Genomic DNA, 17,149 nt, shown 5'->3' with positions numbered 1-17,149 from the left:
TCATCCTCATATCAAAAAACGCTACAGGCCCTGGGGGATCGAGGTTGGGTGTTTGCATTAATGTATTCTGCTATGATTCAACCTTGGAGGAAAAAATACAGATGGAGAAACAACAAATTTCTGTATTTCTCCCTAATATTCAACAGCCTAAATTATCCTTACTCACTGTCTTGTATAGACACGACGTGTTAGGTCCACCTTCGTTCCCAGGAAATTTTTCCATTTGATATTTTCTTTCTCTTCTCTCATCTCGAAAAATCGAAAATACCTGGAAACAGGGGTGCTAACAGTCACATATGTAAGTAATTCAGCGCAATACTGGTAAAAACAGAAAGTCTTAAAAAGAATAATGGCAGTTCTAAACACGTGAGGGTAAACCTCAAATTGATGGGCATATCTTTCTGATGTGTTATACAGAGTTCTACCACCCAGTCCCAGCGACCTCATATAAAATAAAGGGTTTTCACCACGAAAACATTTTATGCTGAATGAATGTTTGTGTATACGTTTTTTTTTTGTAAGAAAATCCAAATTCTAGCCATGGTGGTAATTATTCTTGTTTCTTTATTGTTCTAAGCAATAGAATTACTGTATTTAACCTGCTCGCCTGATGTTTTTATAAAAAAAAACGCGTACATCTTTTCCGTGGAGGCAGGTCTATGGTTGCTGTCAGTGGAGAAGAAAGGGGGTGAGAAAAGCTTTCCAATCTTGCCAGTACTTGGACAAACAGAACCTTAAAGTTTCACAATACCAATTTTTTGCCAAGCAAAAATAAATTGGTATATATAACGACGTTTCAACTGAGGCTGAATCTGTTTAATTTAACTTTTACGTATTTCGATTGCTCCTGCCATATTGTTAAACCCTTGTTTGACCACACTCACATATTTTACACTTGTATATTACTAATGTGTCGGTCTAAATTATGATTTTTTTCAGCATTTCTAGCCTGAGGGCGGTCATTTTCAGCCGGTCACGTGCGAGAATTTGCTGTACGCAGTTTATATCTCGCTCGTGGCTAATCTTCCACGTTTTCTATTGTTTTTAAAAAACCGTCGCATTCATGAGCAAATTACTACGGTGGTTCAAGTACTACCGTAGTAACAAAATTATCTTTGTTTCGGTCCTGTGCCTGTCTTGTCCCATGACACGAGCAATGCTGTTTTCTCACAAAATAATTTAAGCACAGGTTTTAAAATTTATGAAATATTTCAATGTGCATTTAATACAATGGAATTCTCTCCTTTTTTATTGCTACTGCTCTTCGTACAATAATTTTGTAAAGCTGTGGTGATACTATTTTGGCATCCTCGTGTCCCCAGTGTCTTTTGGACCTTAAAAAGTCAAAATGCCCTGGGATGGGGGGGACGAGGTATTTTGGAGTACTTTATATCCTTCAATTTTGTTTTAATCTTCTAAATTCTTTAAATTCTGAGCCGCATCATTTTCTTAAAAACCCACCCTCGTCCCCAGGTTTTTTGTCGTTTTGATATGAGAGCGATAAAAAAGGTAAAAAACCCTGAGGACGAGGTTGGGCTATCTTTGCCCTTTTTTTCTGCCCTTGTGTATGTGTATGTGTAAACCATGGCCTCCTTTCATGCCAAGCCAAGCTAAAAGAGGCCATAGAGACGAGGCGAAAGTCGGGTCAACCTTGTTCCCAGGCGCTAGGGGGCCACAAGACCCTGGTGACGAGGTTAAGGTCGGGCATCATGAGCGCAGAAAAAAAAACTTCCAGAAATATCTCTTTCCGATTTTTTCCGATTTAAACGGAAAAGATTCCGGTCAATTCTCTTTGAGAAAAAAAAATATGGCGGACAACACGTCGGCAAATGACGATCCTGTTGTTTCTGTTAGACGAAATGATACTTCTACTGAAGTAGAAAACGCATCAGCTGTTCAGCGCAACGAAGGTAATGGAAATGATCAGCAGCCGCAACCAGAACCAGTGTGGAAGACTATAATATACAGACTTGTGACATTTTGGGTCATAATGCAAGTCATCAAGTCATTTACTGGTAAAAAATCAGTTCCCGCCACGGAAAATGATGGCTCAGTTAGTAAACCTAATCTAGTTTGTCACAACCTTTTTAAAACCAGTGATCCTCTGGAACTTTACTTGTTTTATTCAGAGTCACCATTTTTTGCGGAATATAATGACACAAGCCTTCTGATGTGGCATATTGATGATTTAATTTTTGGTGGTAATGGCTGGTATGATGGACCAAATCAAGATGGAACAAGAATTCTATCTGGAAATATTGAGATATCAGAGAAGGTAAAAAATAATGGATCACTATATTATCATGTATATTTTGTCAAAAAAGGTTATTCAATAGATCCATCTTCTAAATATTATTCCCGATATGCAATTGTAAATCAAACAAAGGAAATGATATCTTATCGAAAACAAAGAATACACAAGACTAAGAATTTGTTAACGGGTGAGGCTGACACACAACATAAAATTGTTCAAACAAATGCAAGTGAACCGGCAAAAATTATTTCATATTGGCATCCTAATTTGACCTTAAACATTCTAGATGATCAGACTCCTTGGCAAAAAGGTGCTGTTCCTTCTCCAATTGACCAGTACATTATGTTCGATAAGCTTGAAAATTTTTACAGGCCTGTTGTCTATTTTAATGATTATTGGAATTATGTGAGTGATTATATGCCTGTTAATGACACAACACCGAAACTTGAATATAACATTGTTTATTCGCCTATTTCAATGTTTAAATGGCAATTGTATGTTTCACAATCAATGCGATCTCAGTGGAACCAGTATCTTGGTGACAGTGTTGAACAAACAGACAGTGAACAGGACATGATAAAAAGAACGCTACAAGAAACAAATCCTTATCTTCTGGGTTTGACCATGGTCGTTTCTTTGGTACATAGTGTATTTGAATTCTTGGCGTTTAAAAATGATATTCAGTTTTGGAAAACAAGAAAAACATTGGAAGGTTTATCTGTACGCTCTATATTTTTTAATGTGTTTCAGTCCTTAGTTGTTTTGCTATATGTCCTTGATAATGAAACTAACATGATTGTTGTGTTTAGCTGTTTTGTGGGTATGATAATTGAATGTTGGAAAATCACTAAAGTAGTTGATATCAGTATTGACTCCACAAGAAAATGGGGCCCGTTTCCTGCAATTGCTATCAAAGATAAATCAACATATGTTGAATCTTCCACAAAAGAATATGATCGGCTAGCGTTCCGTTACCTTTCGTGGTTGTTATTTCCACTTTTAGGTTGTTATGCTGTGTATTCCTTACTTTATGTAGAACATAAAGGATGGTATTCATTTGTGCTTAGCATAGCATATGGTTTTTTGCTTACATTCGGTTTTATCATGATGACTCCACAACTTTTTATTAATTACAAGCTTAAAAGCATAGCTCATTTGCCATGGAGAATGCTGACATACAAAGCCCTTAATACATTTATTGATGACATTTTTGCTTTTGTTATAAAAATGCCAACATTGTATCGTATTGGGTGTCTACGAGATGATGTTATATTTTTTATATATTTGTATCAGAAATACATTTATCCCATTGATCATTCACGTGTAAATGAATTTGGCACTTCTGGTGAAGACATGCAAGAGGAAGGAAATGAAGCAGTGGTTGCAGAGGAGAATAAAAAGGACAAATAACACATTTAAGAGCAAACATTTTGTATTTTTACATAGGATGTATACCTTTTTTTTGGAATTTAATAAACGACCGTTAAACCTATTTTTAATTTTACACTGCTACTTTACAGTAGTCACCAAATACTGTTGTACTGTGAAATCACATCAACAAAATAAGTATTTTTTAGAAGAAACATAATTTGGGCGTTTGATGTGTCTTAATTATTTAAAGGAGATTGCCTGAAAAACTACGGAGCCTTTTGGTACCTTTAATTTTTTTTTAGAATCTGCCAGTTTATCATGACTTCATAAATGTTTGCAATATTTCGCAAATAACCATAAAGTAATTTTTTTTTCGAGAATTTAATGAGTTTTTCTCAATTTTGCAAAAATTGAAAATTATTGCAAACTTGCTAATTGCAAAATTAATTCTTGAAAACCTTATTTTTTCCTTTTTGAAAAACGGCCCTCAACATGTAAGCTTGACAAAATCAATAATTTTGATAGAAGAAATCATGCTGCAAATGATTTTGAGGGCGTAAAAAATCCATTCATTTTGCGTCGAAGTATAAACTGCTTTTCGATAAGTACATCTTCAAACTGGTGCGAGCCTCTTCAGCATTTTGACCAAATGTCTCCTGTAGTTATTAACCAGTTATAGCTGAGGATGGGTTCCCTGTCAAATATTTGCAACAACGCAGCATGAAATTGCACTCACTTTCGTAGCAAGTTGGGTAACAGAAAAGGGCGATAAAAATGTGACATCGAACAACGCTGATTGATGTTCAGTAAGGATAACGCTTATAATATTCCTAATAGGGTTGTAGAGCTGCGATTATAATTTGTATTTTTGGGATGTTTATATGAGAATCGTTGTTAGTGATGGCGAGACTGATGGATATGACGAAGAAAGAAATGCCTTTTAAAAACCTTTCTAAACCTTTCTTAACATTTCTGTAAACAATTGGATTACAATAAACCATTGCACAATAAGCAGCAAAGACTTTTTTTTATGATCCTTTTCAACCCTTACTTCGAAAGAAAATATTGCTCCGCATGAAATTTCCTTTTCTAATGATGTATAACATGGTGATATTTTGAAAAATCGAATTTTTGACCCAAACGTAAAACCGCCATTATGAAATTTGCCCAATTTGAGGAGTTGCCGGGACGCAGTCAATGGGTTTTTTTTCCTGTCAATCCTAGCACTATAATCTACCTATGTACCAAGTTTCAGCTTTATACTAATTTTTTGAGGGTCACATTGCTTCTTTGTCTAATTCTATTCCACTATTAGGTCGCGAAAAAGGAGTTGAGCTCCCAAGATGACTTAATCCAAACAGTATTTTTTAAAACATTTAAGAAGCATTAAGGCTGAAAATACAAGAAATTAAGAACCATTGAGGCCAAACGCAAATTTTGTATTTCTTGTTTATAAAAAAACGAATCTAGCGGAATCCAGTTCCCAAGAATTTTTCTTGTTTTTAATATCGCACCATCATTCGGCACCTGAAAAAGACACTTTTTTAAGTTAACATTTTTACAGGCCACATTTGTAACGCAGAACTTCTCTGAAATCTATATCATTTATAAATATTGATAGTAAATAAATAAATGGCCCTAGGAGCAAGGTTGTTCGCAAAAGACCAAATGTTACAGCCTAGCCTGCTAGATTTTTGCAACCACCTTCCCAGAGCTCCTTTTAGCTATAATTGTATTATTTTTTTTAAAGTGCATTTTTTTTTATCAAAGAGTATGCACTGGCAAGTGTTGTCGAGTATGAAAAGATGTGTTGTATATTACAGTACAATATAATTTCTAGTCTAGGCACCGGCAAAGCACAAAACTAGTCCCCAGGGCTCTTTTTCAGGAAGGAATTTTTTGCTCAAAATATGCTTTTGAACAAGAGATATTTGGTCATAATTTCTCCAATCTGCAGTTGATAGAATACCACGATTTCTCTTTTATTTAGCCCTCCCTTTATTTCTCTACTATTTAACAAAAGTCCTATTCTTTTTAACCTAAAACCCCAGCCTGATATGATAGTTTTGATTCTTAACACACTCAGTTTTGCAGTATCCTCATAAGACCTAGCATATAGACACAGAAATGGTGTATGTAAGTAGATCTTTTATGCCGCAGAAGCATACACAACGAAAGGTTACAACTTAGATGAATCATCAGAGACAGCGGCCTGGTGAAAGTAGATAGCGCTTTGAAAGACAGCCGCCATTGTTGTGACAAGCTCAGATAAACAGTACATGAATATTTAATTTTTCTATTCTTTTAAAAGATTTTTTTAAACAACAGTAAGCAATTAGTTACAATGAGCTACAATTTAATACCCATACCTCTCTGTTATTATCAGAGATATAGACTAGGATATAAGTTACATTTATCTCTCTCATCTCACTTGTAGGGAGAGTTAAGCCCAGCTGTTACGCACATTTTTAATTCTGCAAAAAAGCAAGACAAAAATAGATATGACTCATAATTTCTCTGATCAAGCCAGATGTTAAAAATTTTTGTATTTGAGCTGAAATATTAACACTTTTGTCGTGAGCTAGTAAATTTAGCTCTAGCCTGGCCACTCTAAATTTTTTTATTTGAAGTTTGAAAACTGAATGGTGTCACTTGCTTTATTCATGTATAACAAAAAAATTATGTGCTACATAGCTAGTTGATTTTAAAAAGGAGCTCTGGGCTGTACTCAACAAGTTCTTAAATTTTAAGTCAAATTGATTTATATATTTCTGTCATAAAGTTTAAAAAATATTACAAGTTGTTATTTTCGTTATAAAATTTATAGAATAACAGACGCTTGGAAATGGTCGCTAAAAACTAACAATTAATTTTAACTTATACAGACATTTTTTTCTGTTACTTAAATTCAACATAATAAGAAAAAGAAGAGGTATTTTCACAAAAAATATGTACAAAAAATTCCAGTATAATACAAAATGGAATAAAAATTTTACAATGAAACATACTCCACGGTGAAGAGCATATTTTTCAATATCCTCAACGTAGGAGAGCAATTTTGAACTTAAAATCAGAATACAACCTCTGGGCACTATATAAACAATTTTACATTTTCATTTTATTTTAAATGCTATCTATAATATAAACTAAAATTCGTGGCGACAACTATAAACTTTGTTTCCAGGCATAAAAAAATTCCAATCTATACGCAACGAAGTAAACACATTCTAAACAAAAAATGGAGGGGCTAAGAGTTGCAATTGGCTAGCGAATAAAACGATCTATCCAGTGGTTGTTAGTTGGATCTTAATGGCGGTTCGCACAGCTGGTGAGCTAAACGTCGTGCACCTTTCAAGTGTAAAGATTTAATTAAACATCTGAAGTGATCAATTGCTGGTTTGCCTCATTAAAAAAAAACACTAACAAATTTAACATCACAACCGAGGAAAAAAAACCGTGTATAGACGTTTTGGAAAAAAAAATCTTCACACACGAAAAAAATAACTTCAGCACTTTTATTGCTAGTGAGCAATATCAACAACAAAAAAATGTTAAATCAAAAATCACATTTAACACGTCTGTTTTCTGTTAACCTTCATTAAAACTGCAATTAAGTGAAGAATGGATGTTTAGAACACCTTTTCTGACATCTGCATGTGCTTTCGACCACCTTTTTATTGTACGTTTTTTTAAAAAAAATCGTTATTAACTAGCCGTTTAACATATTGGCCAACTTTGAATCATATTTTGCAGCGGATGGTACTTTAGAGAACTGGAAACAAAATGTATGTTTAGAACCTCCACCTGACTCTTACACCACTTTTAGACATCACTGTCTTGCGTTTTCTTAAACTACGTAGTTTCACCATAACCTCTTCAGCACTTGGTCTTTTATCAGGATCTGCTCGCCACAAGGATTTTATTAGTTGCGTGTACTGTTTGTTATCGGTTATCATTTTCGGCGTTATTGTCGGTCGTAAGTTATAGGAAACTACGCCGAATATTACAACGTACATATTTTCGTTACCGTATGGACGCTCTCTGGTTAATAACTGCCACAGACAAATTCCATAGGAATACATATCAGCTTTGCATGTCGGGTAACCTCCTATAAAATTAAACAAAAAAAAAATAACATACAGATAAGGGGCAAATTCGTTTACAGCACAAAAACTTTATACCCAGACCTTTTAAAGCCTACACAAAACAATATGTGATAAAGAGATATTTACGTTTCAAAAGAATTATGGCGCTGGTGCAAATAAAAATCCGCGCAAATTATTGCCGACTAAAGAAAGAAGCGGCGTCGTTTGAATAAATAAAAACGATAAATAACATTAATAATCAAAATAATAACTAACGAAGAAAGAGAAAATCAATACCGTGAAGAAGAGACAACACACTTGTTCAACATTATTTCAATAACATAAAAATAAAAAACACAAAGCAAAGAGAAAAGAAAAGAAAATAACTTCGTTAAAATAAATAACGATAGAAAAATATTTAACTGCTCATTTAGTTTCTAAGCGAGATTTTTAAGAAAGGCGAGACAATTCAGTGTTGCGGTAAATTTTTTAAGACGATAACCCCGTAATTCTGTTACAGAGAAAAACAAAAAAAACAGAGGATATCCATTAATACAGATGTAACAGGGAAATAAAACTCCCCATTAATAATAATTTACCTTTTAGCAATTCAGGACATCTGTAGGCTAATGTGCCTGTTAAATACGAGTTCGTTGGTGTTGTCGGTGATCCTTGTCCATCGCTTCCTAGAATCTTACAGCAACCGAAATCACCTAATTTACACGTATTCCTGTACGTCACCATAATATTAGCTGGCTTTAAGTCTAGATGTGCAATGTTTAGTTTATGTATATAGTGTAAAGCATTGACGATATCGGTAGCGAATCTGATACGTCGAAAAGTCGTTATTTTCTCGTTTTCATCGTTAATAATCGATAACAAATTACGTTGTCCGGCGTATTCCATTACAACGAGACGTTCGTATTGCAGTTCGCGTGAAATGTTCGTAGCAGCTAATATGCGTACAATGTTACGGTGTCGTAATGACATAACAGCCTTTTCAGCTTGAAATGATTCGCTCATTGCGTGAGGATTTTTAGAGTTGTGATGTAGCTTTTTCAACGCAATTTTCCGTCCTAAACACTTTCCTTCAAACACAGTTCCAAACCCTCCTGCACCAAGCAGTTTGCCAACTTCAAGTTTAATATTCTTGTTTCTGTACATCGTGTCTGTGCTACCATCTTGGGTAAAAGAGCAGTTTAATTCGTCAGGTATGCTACTTCTTGACGAGTTTAAACTCGACCTAGATGATCTGCGGCTAATATAAGAACACTGCTGCATTCTTAAATAATTCCGTGCATATAAACGTAACTTTACTCTTGTTCGATACCACTACCTTTTTGATGTGCTTAAGAAGCCCGCTTCTAAAAAAAATTCGTAAGGTCTGTATACACTTCCGAAAGTTGCCAGCAACTTTTTCGGTGCAACGTTTAACGATAGCGTTATATAAACAATAGCACAAACATCTAAGTTTAACATCTTACTTATATAAAAATCCCGAAGAATGATCAGCTGATCTCTACACAATAGGCGAAAACAAAAGAAAACCAATCAAATATTCAAAAGGTGAATAACATAGCCAATCACAATGCATCATGTTTGAACAAAAGAGCCAATGAGAAAAAATTGAAATTTCGCATAGCAACCAATAAAAAAAATATTTCTTAAATGTACAGATGGGGAGAATAAAGATAGTGTGCAGTGATCGTAAAAATTTAAAACAGGTGCCTTCAGTGAGATGTGCGAGCTATGCATCCTAGCTTAATCGCAATAAAACTCTTTATAATGTCATAAAATCCGAAACTTTTTATTGTCCTTAAGACTTAACGAGGAAATCATTAGTCGTATATTATGAGTGACTTCTTAATGACAGCATTGACAAGTTTATTAGATTGGTTTTTTAGTGGTGATATCGTCAGCTGGTTGCCATGGTATTATTTCATAATCTCAGCTGATAATCACAACATTTTGTACCAGTCAAACCATAGCGAAATCGTAAACGAACTTAATTCACCAAATTTAACATACGCTAAAATATTTTAAGACAGTTGTAAAAAATTCGTTGCTATGCCATATAGCAACAGATGCGACATAAAAAAGATTTTTTTCTTAAGAACGTAATATGTTACAATGAAGCCTTCGCAATGAAGAGGTAGTTATGTACACAAGCTGTATAAACAAAAGCTTTGATATGTCTCTTACAACTAAAAAGGAATAATGCAAGTTTATAACCACGCAAGTTACACACTCCTGAAGAAATGCACCCACTCATAATAACTTTAAATAATAATAAAAAAGTCGAGTAACAATTTAGTTCAGGAAGAGTTTTCCGAAAATCTAATACATCACTAGTTCTTACATAAACTCATAATAAATCGAATTGAAAAAAACTTCGAAACATTTATACTGCAAAATATTGTTGCTCGACTTTCAATTTTTTTTTAAAAAAAATAAATAAATAAAAAGAGCTCACCTTTGACAAGTCTTGTTTTACAAAGAGATGTATGGTATTAAATCCATAAAAATATAAAGACCGTTTTTTATATACTGACACACTCCCAACGGACAAATTTGTTGTTCCGTCGTTGATTTTTGTTTTCCTGCTAAAAATTTCTCAAACTGTTTGCTTTAACACCACGCAATGGGAACAGGTCTGCAAAAATATTATCGCCAATTTAAAATTTATAATTATCTGCTGTTACGTCAAAATACGTTTCTATTGTTACTTTACTTTCTAATAATTAACTTAATTTTATTCAATCTTTATAAGTTTTCATTGGATCAATGTTGCCGACATCACCGGAAAGTAATACACGCCTAGCCATTGTTAACTAAAAACTCTCTCACGGTAAATAGAAACTACCCAAGTCAACTTTCGTCATGAAAAAACATTCATAAGGCCGAGATGAAGAAAGAAAAAGCGCGCTACTTTTTTTCCCATTTGATGGACATACGAACAGGTCTCCTCATTATTATTTCATACAAAAACTGATTTTGTTTTAAACGTTAAATTTTGCCGCATTTGACCGGCCAAAAAGGTTACGTTAACTTACCAGAGCTATGTAAAAAAACAACACCTTTCAAAGAACGCATGTAAGAACAAGTAAGCTTGACAGGATCAATAATTTTGACAAAAGAAATCATGCTGCAAATGATATTTAGGGCGTAAAAAACCATTTATTTTGCGTCAAAGTGTAAACTGCTTTTCGATAAGTACATTTTTAAACTGGTGCGAGCTTCTTCAGCATTTTGACCAAATGTCTCCTGTAGTTATTAACCAGTTATAGCTGAGGATGATTTCCCTGTCAAATATTTGCAACAACGCAGCATGAAATTGCACTCACTTTCGTAGCAAGTTGGGTAACAGAAAAGGGCGATAAAAATGTGACATCGAACAACGCTGATTAATATCCGTTCAGTAGGGCTAACGCTTAAAATATTCTTAATAGGGTGGTAGCGCTGCAAATACTGTTATGTACGCTCGTTATTCAATCATAGCGAGATTGGAAAAATAATTACGGGGTAACGCCGTTTCTCTAATCATTTTTGGACACATTTGAATACACTTCATCTCTAGAAATGGGCAGCTTATTCTCAAAATAAGGTCATATAACTTTTGCGTACTATTTTTAGTATACTTGTCCTGAATATTTTCGTTGAAAAGAAGTTCTCTAAAATAGACAAAGAATATGCATGGAATGTTAAAAAATTGCGCTCTGCATCAAAAATACTTTAAAAGTGCTACCGACATTTAAAATAGCGAGCAAGATTTTTTGAAAAATGAATTTCCTTCTTCAACAGGAACAAGTAACTTCTGCACAAAATGAGTTTGTCCATGCTTCTTAAATGAAAAATTTATATAATGATATAACAGATTGTAGCTACATGATTTCGTAGTCAATCAAAATCTAATATAGCCTAATACAGGAATATAACCAAAAATTGGGCACGCTTAACTTAAAAAATATCAACTGTTTTAAATAAACAAAAGTGTGTTTATTGTCCTGTTTTCGTCATAGCAAGATTTGAAACAATCGCAGCTTCTTGAAAATTGAAAAATTTTAATTTCTAGCAACTCTCCAGGTCACATAAAAAAGTAAAAAGCGTGAAAGAAACTCGCTGAAATAGCAATACTGCACATAAGGGAATCAACACATGAAAAACAATGGCTAACACAAAATGTTATTAAATAAATGACGTAGAAAAAACTTATGTGGTAATGTTTTCTTATAAAGAACAGAAGAAAAGAAACTTAAAAAAAAAGTAGAAAAAATTTTATTTTAAAAATAAAACAACAAATTAGTCAGACAGACATCAACAAAATGACTAATTTTAACAAGTGACAAGACCATTTCTCGCATACTCAAACTTTTCCGAAAAAAAGTGTGACATTTTTTCTTATTTCTCTAGAAGGAATTATCAGGTGCGTAGTAAAAAAATATGATTTGTGATGGCAGACAGTATTGTTTTAAATATGTAAACATTATTTTTTTGAATTTTCCTAATTGCTAGCTAATTAGTGTCTTTGCAATTATCTTGACAATTAAGATTTAAAAGCCTCTCCAAAACATGCGTGTTGCATGAACAGCTAGTTCTGCAAGTTTAACAGATGGCGTTTATGAATGACAAAAGCAATATCGATCAAATAACTATTATAAAATACACGAAATATTTATCAACCACAAAAAAGACCTCATCCAGCTGATTTTTTTAACAGAATAAAAACAGATTATTTATATATATTTTATATTTTTTTAAATTTACTTAACTTAATGGGGATTAAAGGTTTTCTTTTCGAATAAGTTTTTCCAAAAAAACGTGAAAGAGGACAATTAAGGGCTAGAAAGATAAGAACATTTGAACTAAAAAATCTCGAGAATAGCTCATTCAATTAACAACAAATGCATCTAGTTAAAAAAATATAAATTGTAAAAAAAAAAAAAATTAAAACAAGTGGAGAAATTTCTGAATGATCAAGAAATGTGAATTCAGTTGATTTTCCTTAACATTTAATCATTTTTCACCAGTAACGTCTAATAAGCGTATATTTTTACACCCAACCCGACTTTAGACATGCTACTAAAAATATTAATAGTTGATAAAATTTATTTTTTAAAATGATAACAAAGTTAGTTAGCAGCTCAAAATCTAAATATTGACAACTTTTTAGGCTGGTGCTGGATATTAAGACCAATTTTAATAGAAATAAATACTAGTCCAAAAATTAATTCAAACCCTGTTGACACTACAAGATATACTTATTGAACCCGTGTACACGAACACACAAAAAAGATGCTGGCACTATATTTTATATACACTGAAGTAACTAAATATTTTTGCAGGTTTCAGGAGAGTTGTTTATAAAAAATACGTTTGGTACCGTAAGGGAATTAATTTTTGCGAATTTCGCGCTTTTTGTCAATTTCGGGAACATTACCAATCGTTAAGATCTTGAAAAACGGTATGAATTATCAAATAAAATACTGAATTCTTTTTCGCAAAATTTAATTGCCGCGAAATATTAGACCTTATAAACTTTGCAAAAATTAGTTATCGCGAAAAATAATTTCCTTAATGTAGCTATAACAGCAGAGCTAACAGTGACAATTCGTAATTTTTTTTATAACAAGGGTCAAATTTTGATGCAAATCACATCATGGAAAACTTAGTATTAAAATTACAGAAGAATTATGTAACTTTTAAAACTAAGATCCACAGTCTTCGCTAAATAGCTGTATAAAAGTATGAGTTAGGAGTATAACAAAAGTGGTTTTAAAATAAAGTCCTTCGAAGCATGGTCAGTCTTAGTGAAGAAAGTAGTAACATATATCAGAGGTTCAACAATACACCTTAAAATACCTATAAAAAGAAAAAATAAAGACATAATTTAGTGAAAACAGAAACCTTATGTTGTTCAGAAAACTTTCTAGAGAAATTTGCATTCACATGTTTGTTATATCTACAGAATATTTGCTAAAATTCGTTTTTTTTTTTCTCAATAAGCAGTTAGCACGTTCACAAGTTTGAAATGTTTATAAAAAAATATAAGTAGATTATACAAACAAGCTTACTTTCAACTCAGATCGTTCTAGAACAAATTCACTGCTTGTAAATTCCTACCACCAATGCTTTGCAAGTTAATTTTGTTTAAAAATGTTTGACTTGCAAGAAGATGCGAACAGTTAAACTTCCGTCTTTCATCGAAAATACACGGAAAAACAGAGCAACAAACAAATCAACCTTCAACATTGCTAAACAAAATGAACATACTTTTTTTAGCATGGCAGTTTTTAAGATACTTCCTTTCTCAATTACTAAACTATTTCATGACTTAGGTCATTTTAAAACAATGTTAACATAAAACCTTACTTAAACCCTTAAATAAGATTTTGCTCGAGCAACTCAAGTACGCCCTTAGCGAAAAAGAAATTATGCAAGCATTTGTTTAATAAAACAAATTCCCACAAATAGTAACAATAATGTAAAATGAAAGGGGTGTCCACTCTATTTTTCTGATATTTCTGACATTTTTTAAACAAAAAATCTTGCAATTTTCTGCACTTTTCCGTCTATTTTCCACGAGAACTTCATACTATTGGAAACTTTATGACCTTATGAATTTTAATAAAAACAATATTGACTGAAGATTAGTTCAAAATAATAGAAAAAAATTTTAGAAAAAAATAAATTTAATTCTTGCCAATTTTTGGGAAAATAAAGATAATTCTGATGGACCATCTAAAAATAAAATTTCTAACCACAAAAAGACCAAATTTTTCAGAAATCTTATATTTTACAAAAGTATTGACATTCTTGACAGAAAGTGGGCACTGCGGGTTCATTTTCCCGAGGTAAAAAAATAAAATTTACAATGCACAAACAAGTAATTATTTGTTTGACGTCCTAAATTTTATTCTCAACTTTCACTAATCAACACCTGTTTGTTTGGATGTCAAAGACCAAACTAAATGAGCATACAGAAACAACATTCGAAAGTGAGATAAACAGGAATGATGTGAAAAACACTTTTTTTGCACAGTAGGCATAAAAATTTTAAAGGTTTTGATGTTTTTTAAACAATTTTTCAAACACATAAAAACAAACAATTTGAAGAGAAAATATCTAACAATAATGACACAAAGATAAAATATAAAAACAAACACAAAGGAGAATAAATAATTACAGTAAACAAAAAATAAAACGTTAAAATAAAAAGCCTTCCTCAGTGGGAAAAACACAACACGATTCAACAAATTTTTAAACGATTTTATAACAAAAAAATGCGTGAAAGTTTGGATTCACGTTTTTATGTTTAGAAAAACAATTTTTCTTGAGTATGCTATTAAAGTAAGAAAAAGAGGAAGCTTGACCAAATGGGACAGGTTGCAACAGTGAAAACAATTAGAAACAAATGCTTAATTTTTTACAATGCTTGTTTTTTACATTCCATTCTCCTTCAATCAAAAAATAGTTCCTCTTTATACTGAAAACTTGACCAAATGGGACAGGTTGCAAGAGAGAAAACAATTAGAAACAAAGTGTGTACAATGCTTAATTTTTTACAATGATTGTTTTTTACATTCCATTCTCCTTCACTCAAAATATAGTTCCTCTTTATACTGAAAACTTGACCAAATGGGACAGGTTGCAAGAGCGAAAACAATTAGAAACAAAGTGTGTACAATGCTTAATGTTTTACAATGATTGTTTTTTACTTTTCATTTTCATTCAATCAAAATATAGTTCCTGTTTATACTGAAAGAAATTTTATGACTTAAGAAAAAAAAAGAGCTTATCATAGATTAAAACTTACAATATATAATAATTACAAATTCAAGCATTTAAAGAAGCTGATAGTACCAACATACATACTGATATAAGAAGAATGAAAGCTTACCATTTTAAAACAAAGAATGCAATTTCATTCCAATAGATCTCCCACTATGCATTTTTACTGAAACAGATTTTTTCCCATTGGACTGTATTGCATCTTAGCTGCTTGTACCTCTTCATCATCTTTACAACTTGCAAAATATAACTCCATTCTAAAAGTTGTACCACGACAGCTAATTTAAATAAGTAACCACATATCATAACCACTGTTAAAAAACTGAGAAACTGTTGTTCGAGGACTGCATTAAGTAAGTTTAAGAAATTCTGTACTGTTGCAATCCATTACCTGTTGCAGAAGGAGAATCACTTGCTTTAGATCTACAACATGTCAATTATTATTCACATTTTCCAAAATTTAAATACAAAGATTAAAAACTGCTTTAACACACCTTAAAGGATGTATATTTCAAAACATTCGACCTCAAAAATGGCTACCATGACATAAGTATTCATTGGGATGACCAAAAGCTTTTAGGATTTTGATGGACTTCCGCCAATGGAATCGCTGGGTTTGTTCAGTTTGTTGTTTTACCATTCAGATTACTAGGCGCATGGTAAACTTTGACAAAATTAACAAAACCCTATCGTACATCCACGCGAAATAAATTACATTCCTCCAACTATTGCTCAACTATTGACATTTTCCTAAAGTCATTCAAATTTCGTATATACAAAAATGTCATACAGTTAAATAGATCGAGAAATTATACAAAACTTTGTTGCACGATATTCTTTACATAAATTCAAGGTTCTTCCGTTTTCATAACTCTTCTATAGAACAATTGCTTTCCTAGAATTTGTTTCTGTTCAAATTTTTTTAGCAACACCTGACATAATGTAAATCAGAGCCTCAGAAAATACTTGTATCAAAGATAGCGAGTGTCTATTAAACGGGAACATTCTTAAAAAAAGGAATTGCCCAACATTAATGTATATGAACTAAAAAGTCTCATTTCTGTGTTTATCAAATTTAAAAAAGCATGTTAACTAAGAACTTAATTCCTTAAAATGTGATTTGATTTTTTCTTTTCTACTCCATGAACTAACCTTGTATCTCTGCTCCTTACAAAAGCTCCTCTGTATGGGCTGTTATCTTTTACTTGGTTGATTGTAAAAACCGAAATTATACTTACCTTTAGCTTTTTGTCGCATGAAATGGAATTTGGGGTAATGATCATTCCATTACCATAATATCTATTAGCATGAAGAATTCTTCTCCAGTCGAGAATATTTTTATGAGTTAATTGTGTTATCAGTACTTGTTGCAATCGTTACCCTATTTGTAGATCGTTTACTCCATCATTACCCCAACAAGAAAATGGGGGCAACAAGAAACTCGTTCATTATTCCTATTTAAAAAGATTGTGGTGAACGAAGCTCTGTGGTTTTGTAAAAATTATATTTAAACATACGCGTTGACAAGGAATAAATGCTTTTAAATTATGAAAGCATTTCTTAAGTGAAATTATGTTGGTAGTTAGCGAAACAAGCATCGTCATTTGTAAGGTTTTTCATATCTAATTAAGTTAAAACTTTGAATAGTAAA

The 17,149-nt window shown here is 32.5% G+C and overlaps 2 protein-coding genes across 3 annotated transcripts; one reads left to right on the top strand and one right to left on the bottom strand.

The window, feature by feature from the left end:
• Positions 1-1,774: 1,774 nt before the first annotated feature.
• On the top strand, positions 1,775-3,746 carry LOC130645284 (putative lipid scramblase CLPTM1). The gene has a single exon (XM_057451225.1). It carries the CDS (start codon positions 1,808-1,810, stop codon positions 3,662-3,664), a length of 1,857 nt encoding a protein of 618 aa, XP_057307208.1. The 5' UTR covers positions 1,775-1,807; the 3' UTR covers positions 3,665-3,746.
• A 2,623-nt stretch (positions 3,747-6,369) lies between these two features.
• On the bottom strand, positions 6,370-16,953 carry LOC130645289 (serine/threonine-protein kinase mos-like). 2 transcript variants are annotated; one of them, XM_057451234.1, is made up of 4 exons: positions 15,993-16,953; positions 15,608-15,755; positions 8,310-9,074; positions 6,370-7,733 (listed from the first exon to the last, which is right to left on the bottom strand). In XM_057451234.1, exons 3-4 carry the CDS (start codon positions 8,989-8,991, stop codon positions 7,417-7,419), a joined length of 999 nt encoding a protein of 332 aa, XP_057307217.1. In that variant the 5' UTR covers positions 8,992-9,074; positions 15,608-15,755; positions 15,993-16,953; the 3' UTR covers positions 6,370-7,416. The 2 variants fall into 2 exon arrangements, with proteins under 2 accessions (XP_057307217.1, XP_057307218.1); XM_057451235.1 differs by lacking the exons at positions 15,608-15,755; positions 15,993-16,953 and having other exon boundaries at positions 8,310-11,898.
• Between the last annotated feature and the right edge of the window lie 196 nt (positions 16,954-17,149).

This window comes from Hydractinia symbiolongicarpus, chromosome 5, assembly GCF_029227915.1.
Source record: "Hydractinia symbiolongicarpus strain clone_291-10 chromosome 5, HSymV2.1, whole genome shotgun sequence".
Lineage (NCBI taxonomy): Eukaryota > Metazoa > Cnidaria > Hydrozoa > Anthoathecata > Hydractiniidae > Hydractinia > Hydractinia symbiolongicarpus.
This window is presented reverse-complemented; position numbering and strand designations above follow the sequence as displayed.

Excerpts from the sequence above, each read along its gene's own strand:
- LOC130645284 (XM_057451225.1), top strand. The coding sequence starts at position 1,808 with ATGGCGGACAACACGTCGGCAAATGACGATCCTGTTGTTTCTGTTAGA.
- LOC130645289 (XM_057451234.1), bottom strand. The coding sequence starts at position 8,991 with ATGCAGCAGTGTTCTTATATTAGCCGCAGATCATCTAGGTCGAGTTTA. Across the intron at positions 7,734-8,309 it reads ATGTCCTGAATTGCTAAAAG|GAGGTTACCCGACATGCAAA; the intron begins GTAAATTATTAT and ends TTAATTTTATAG.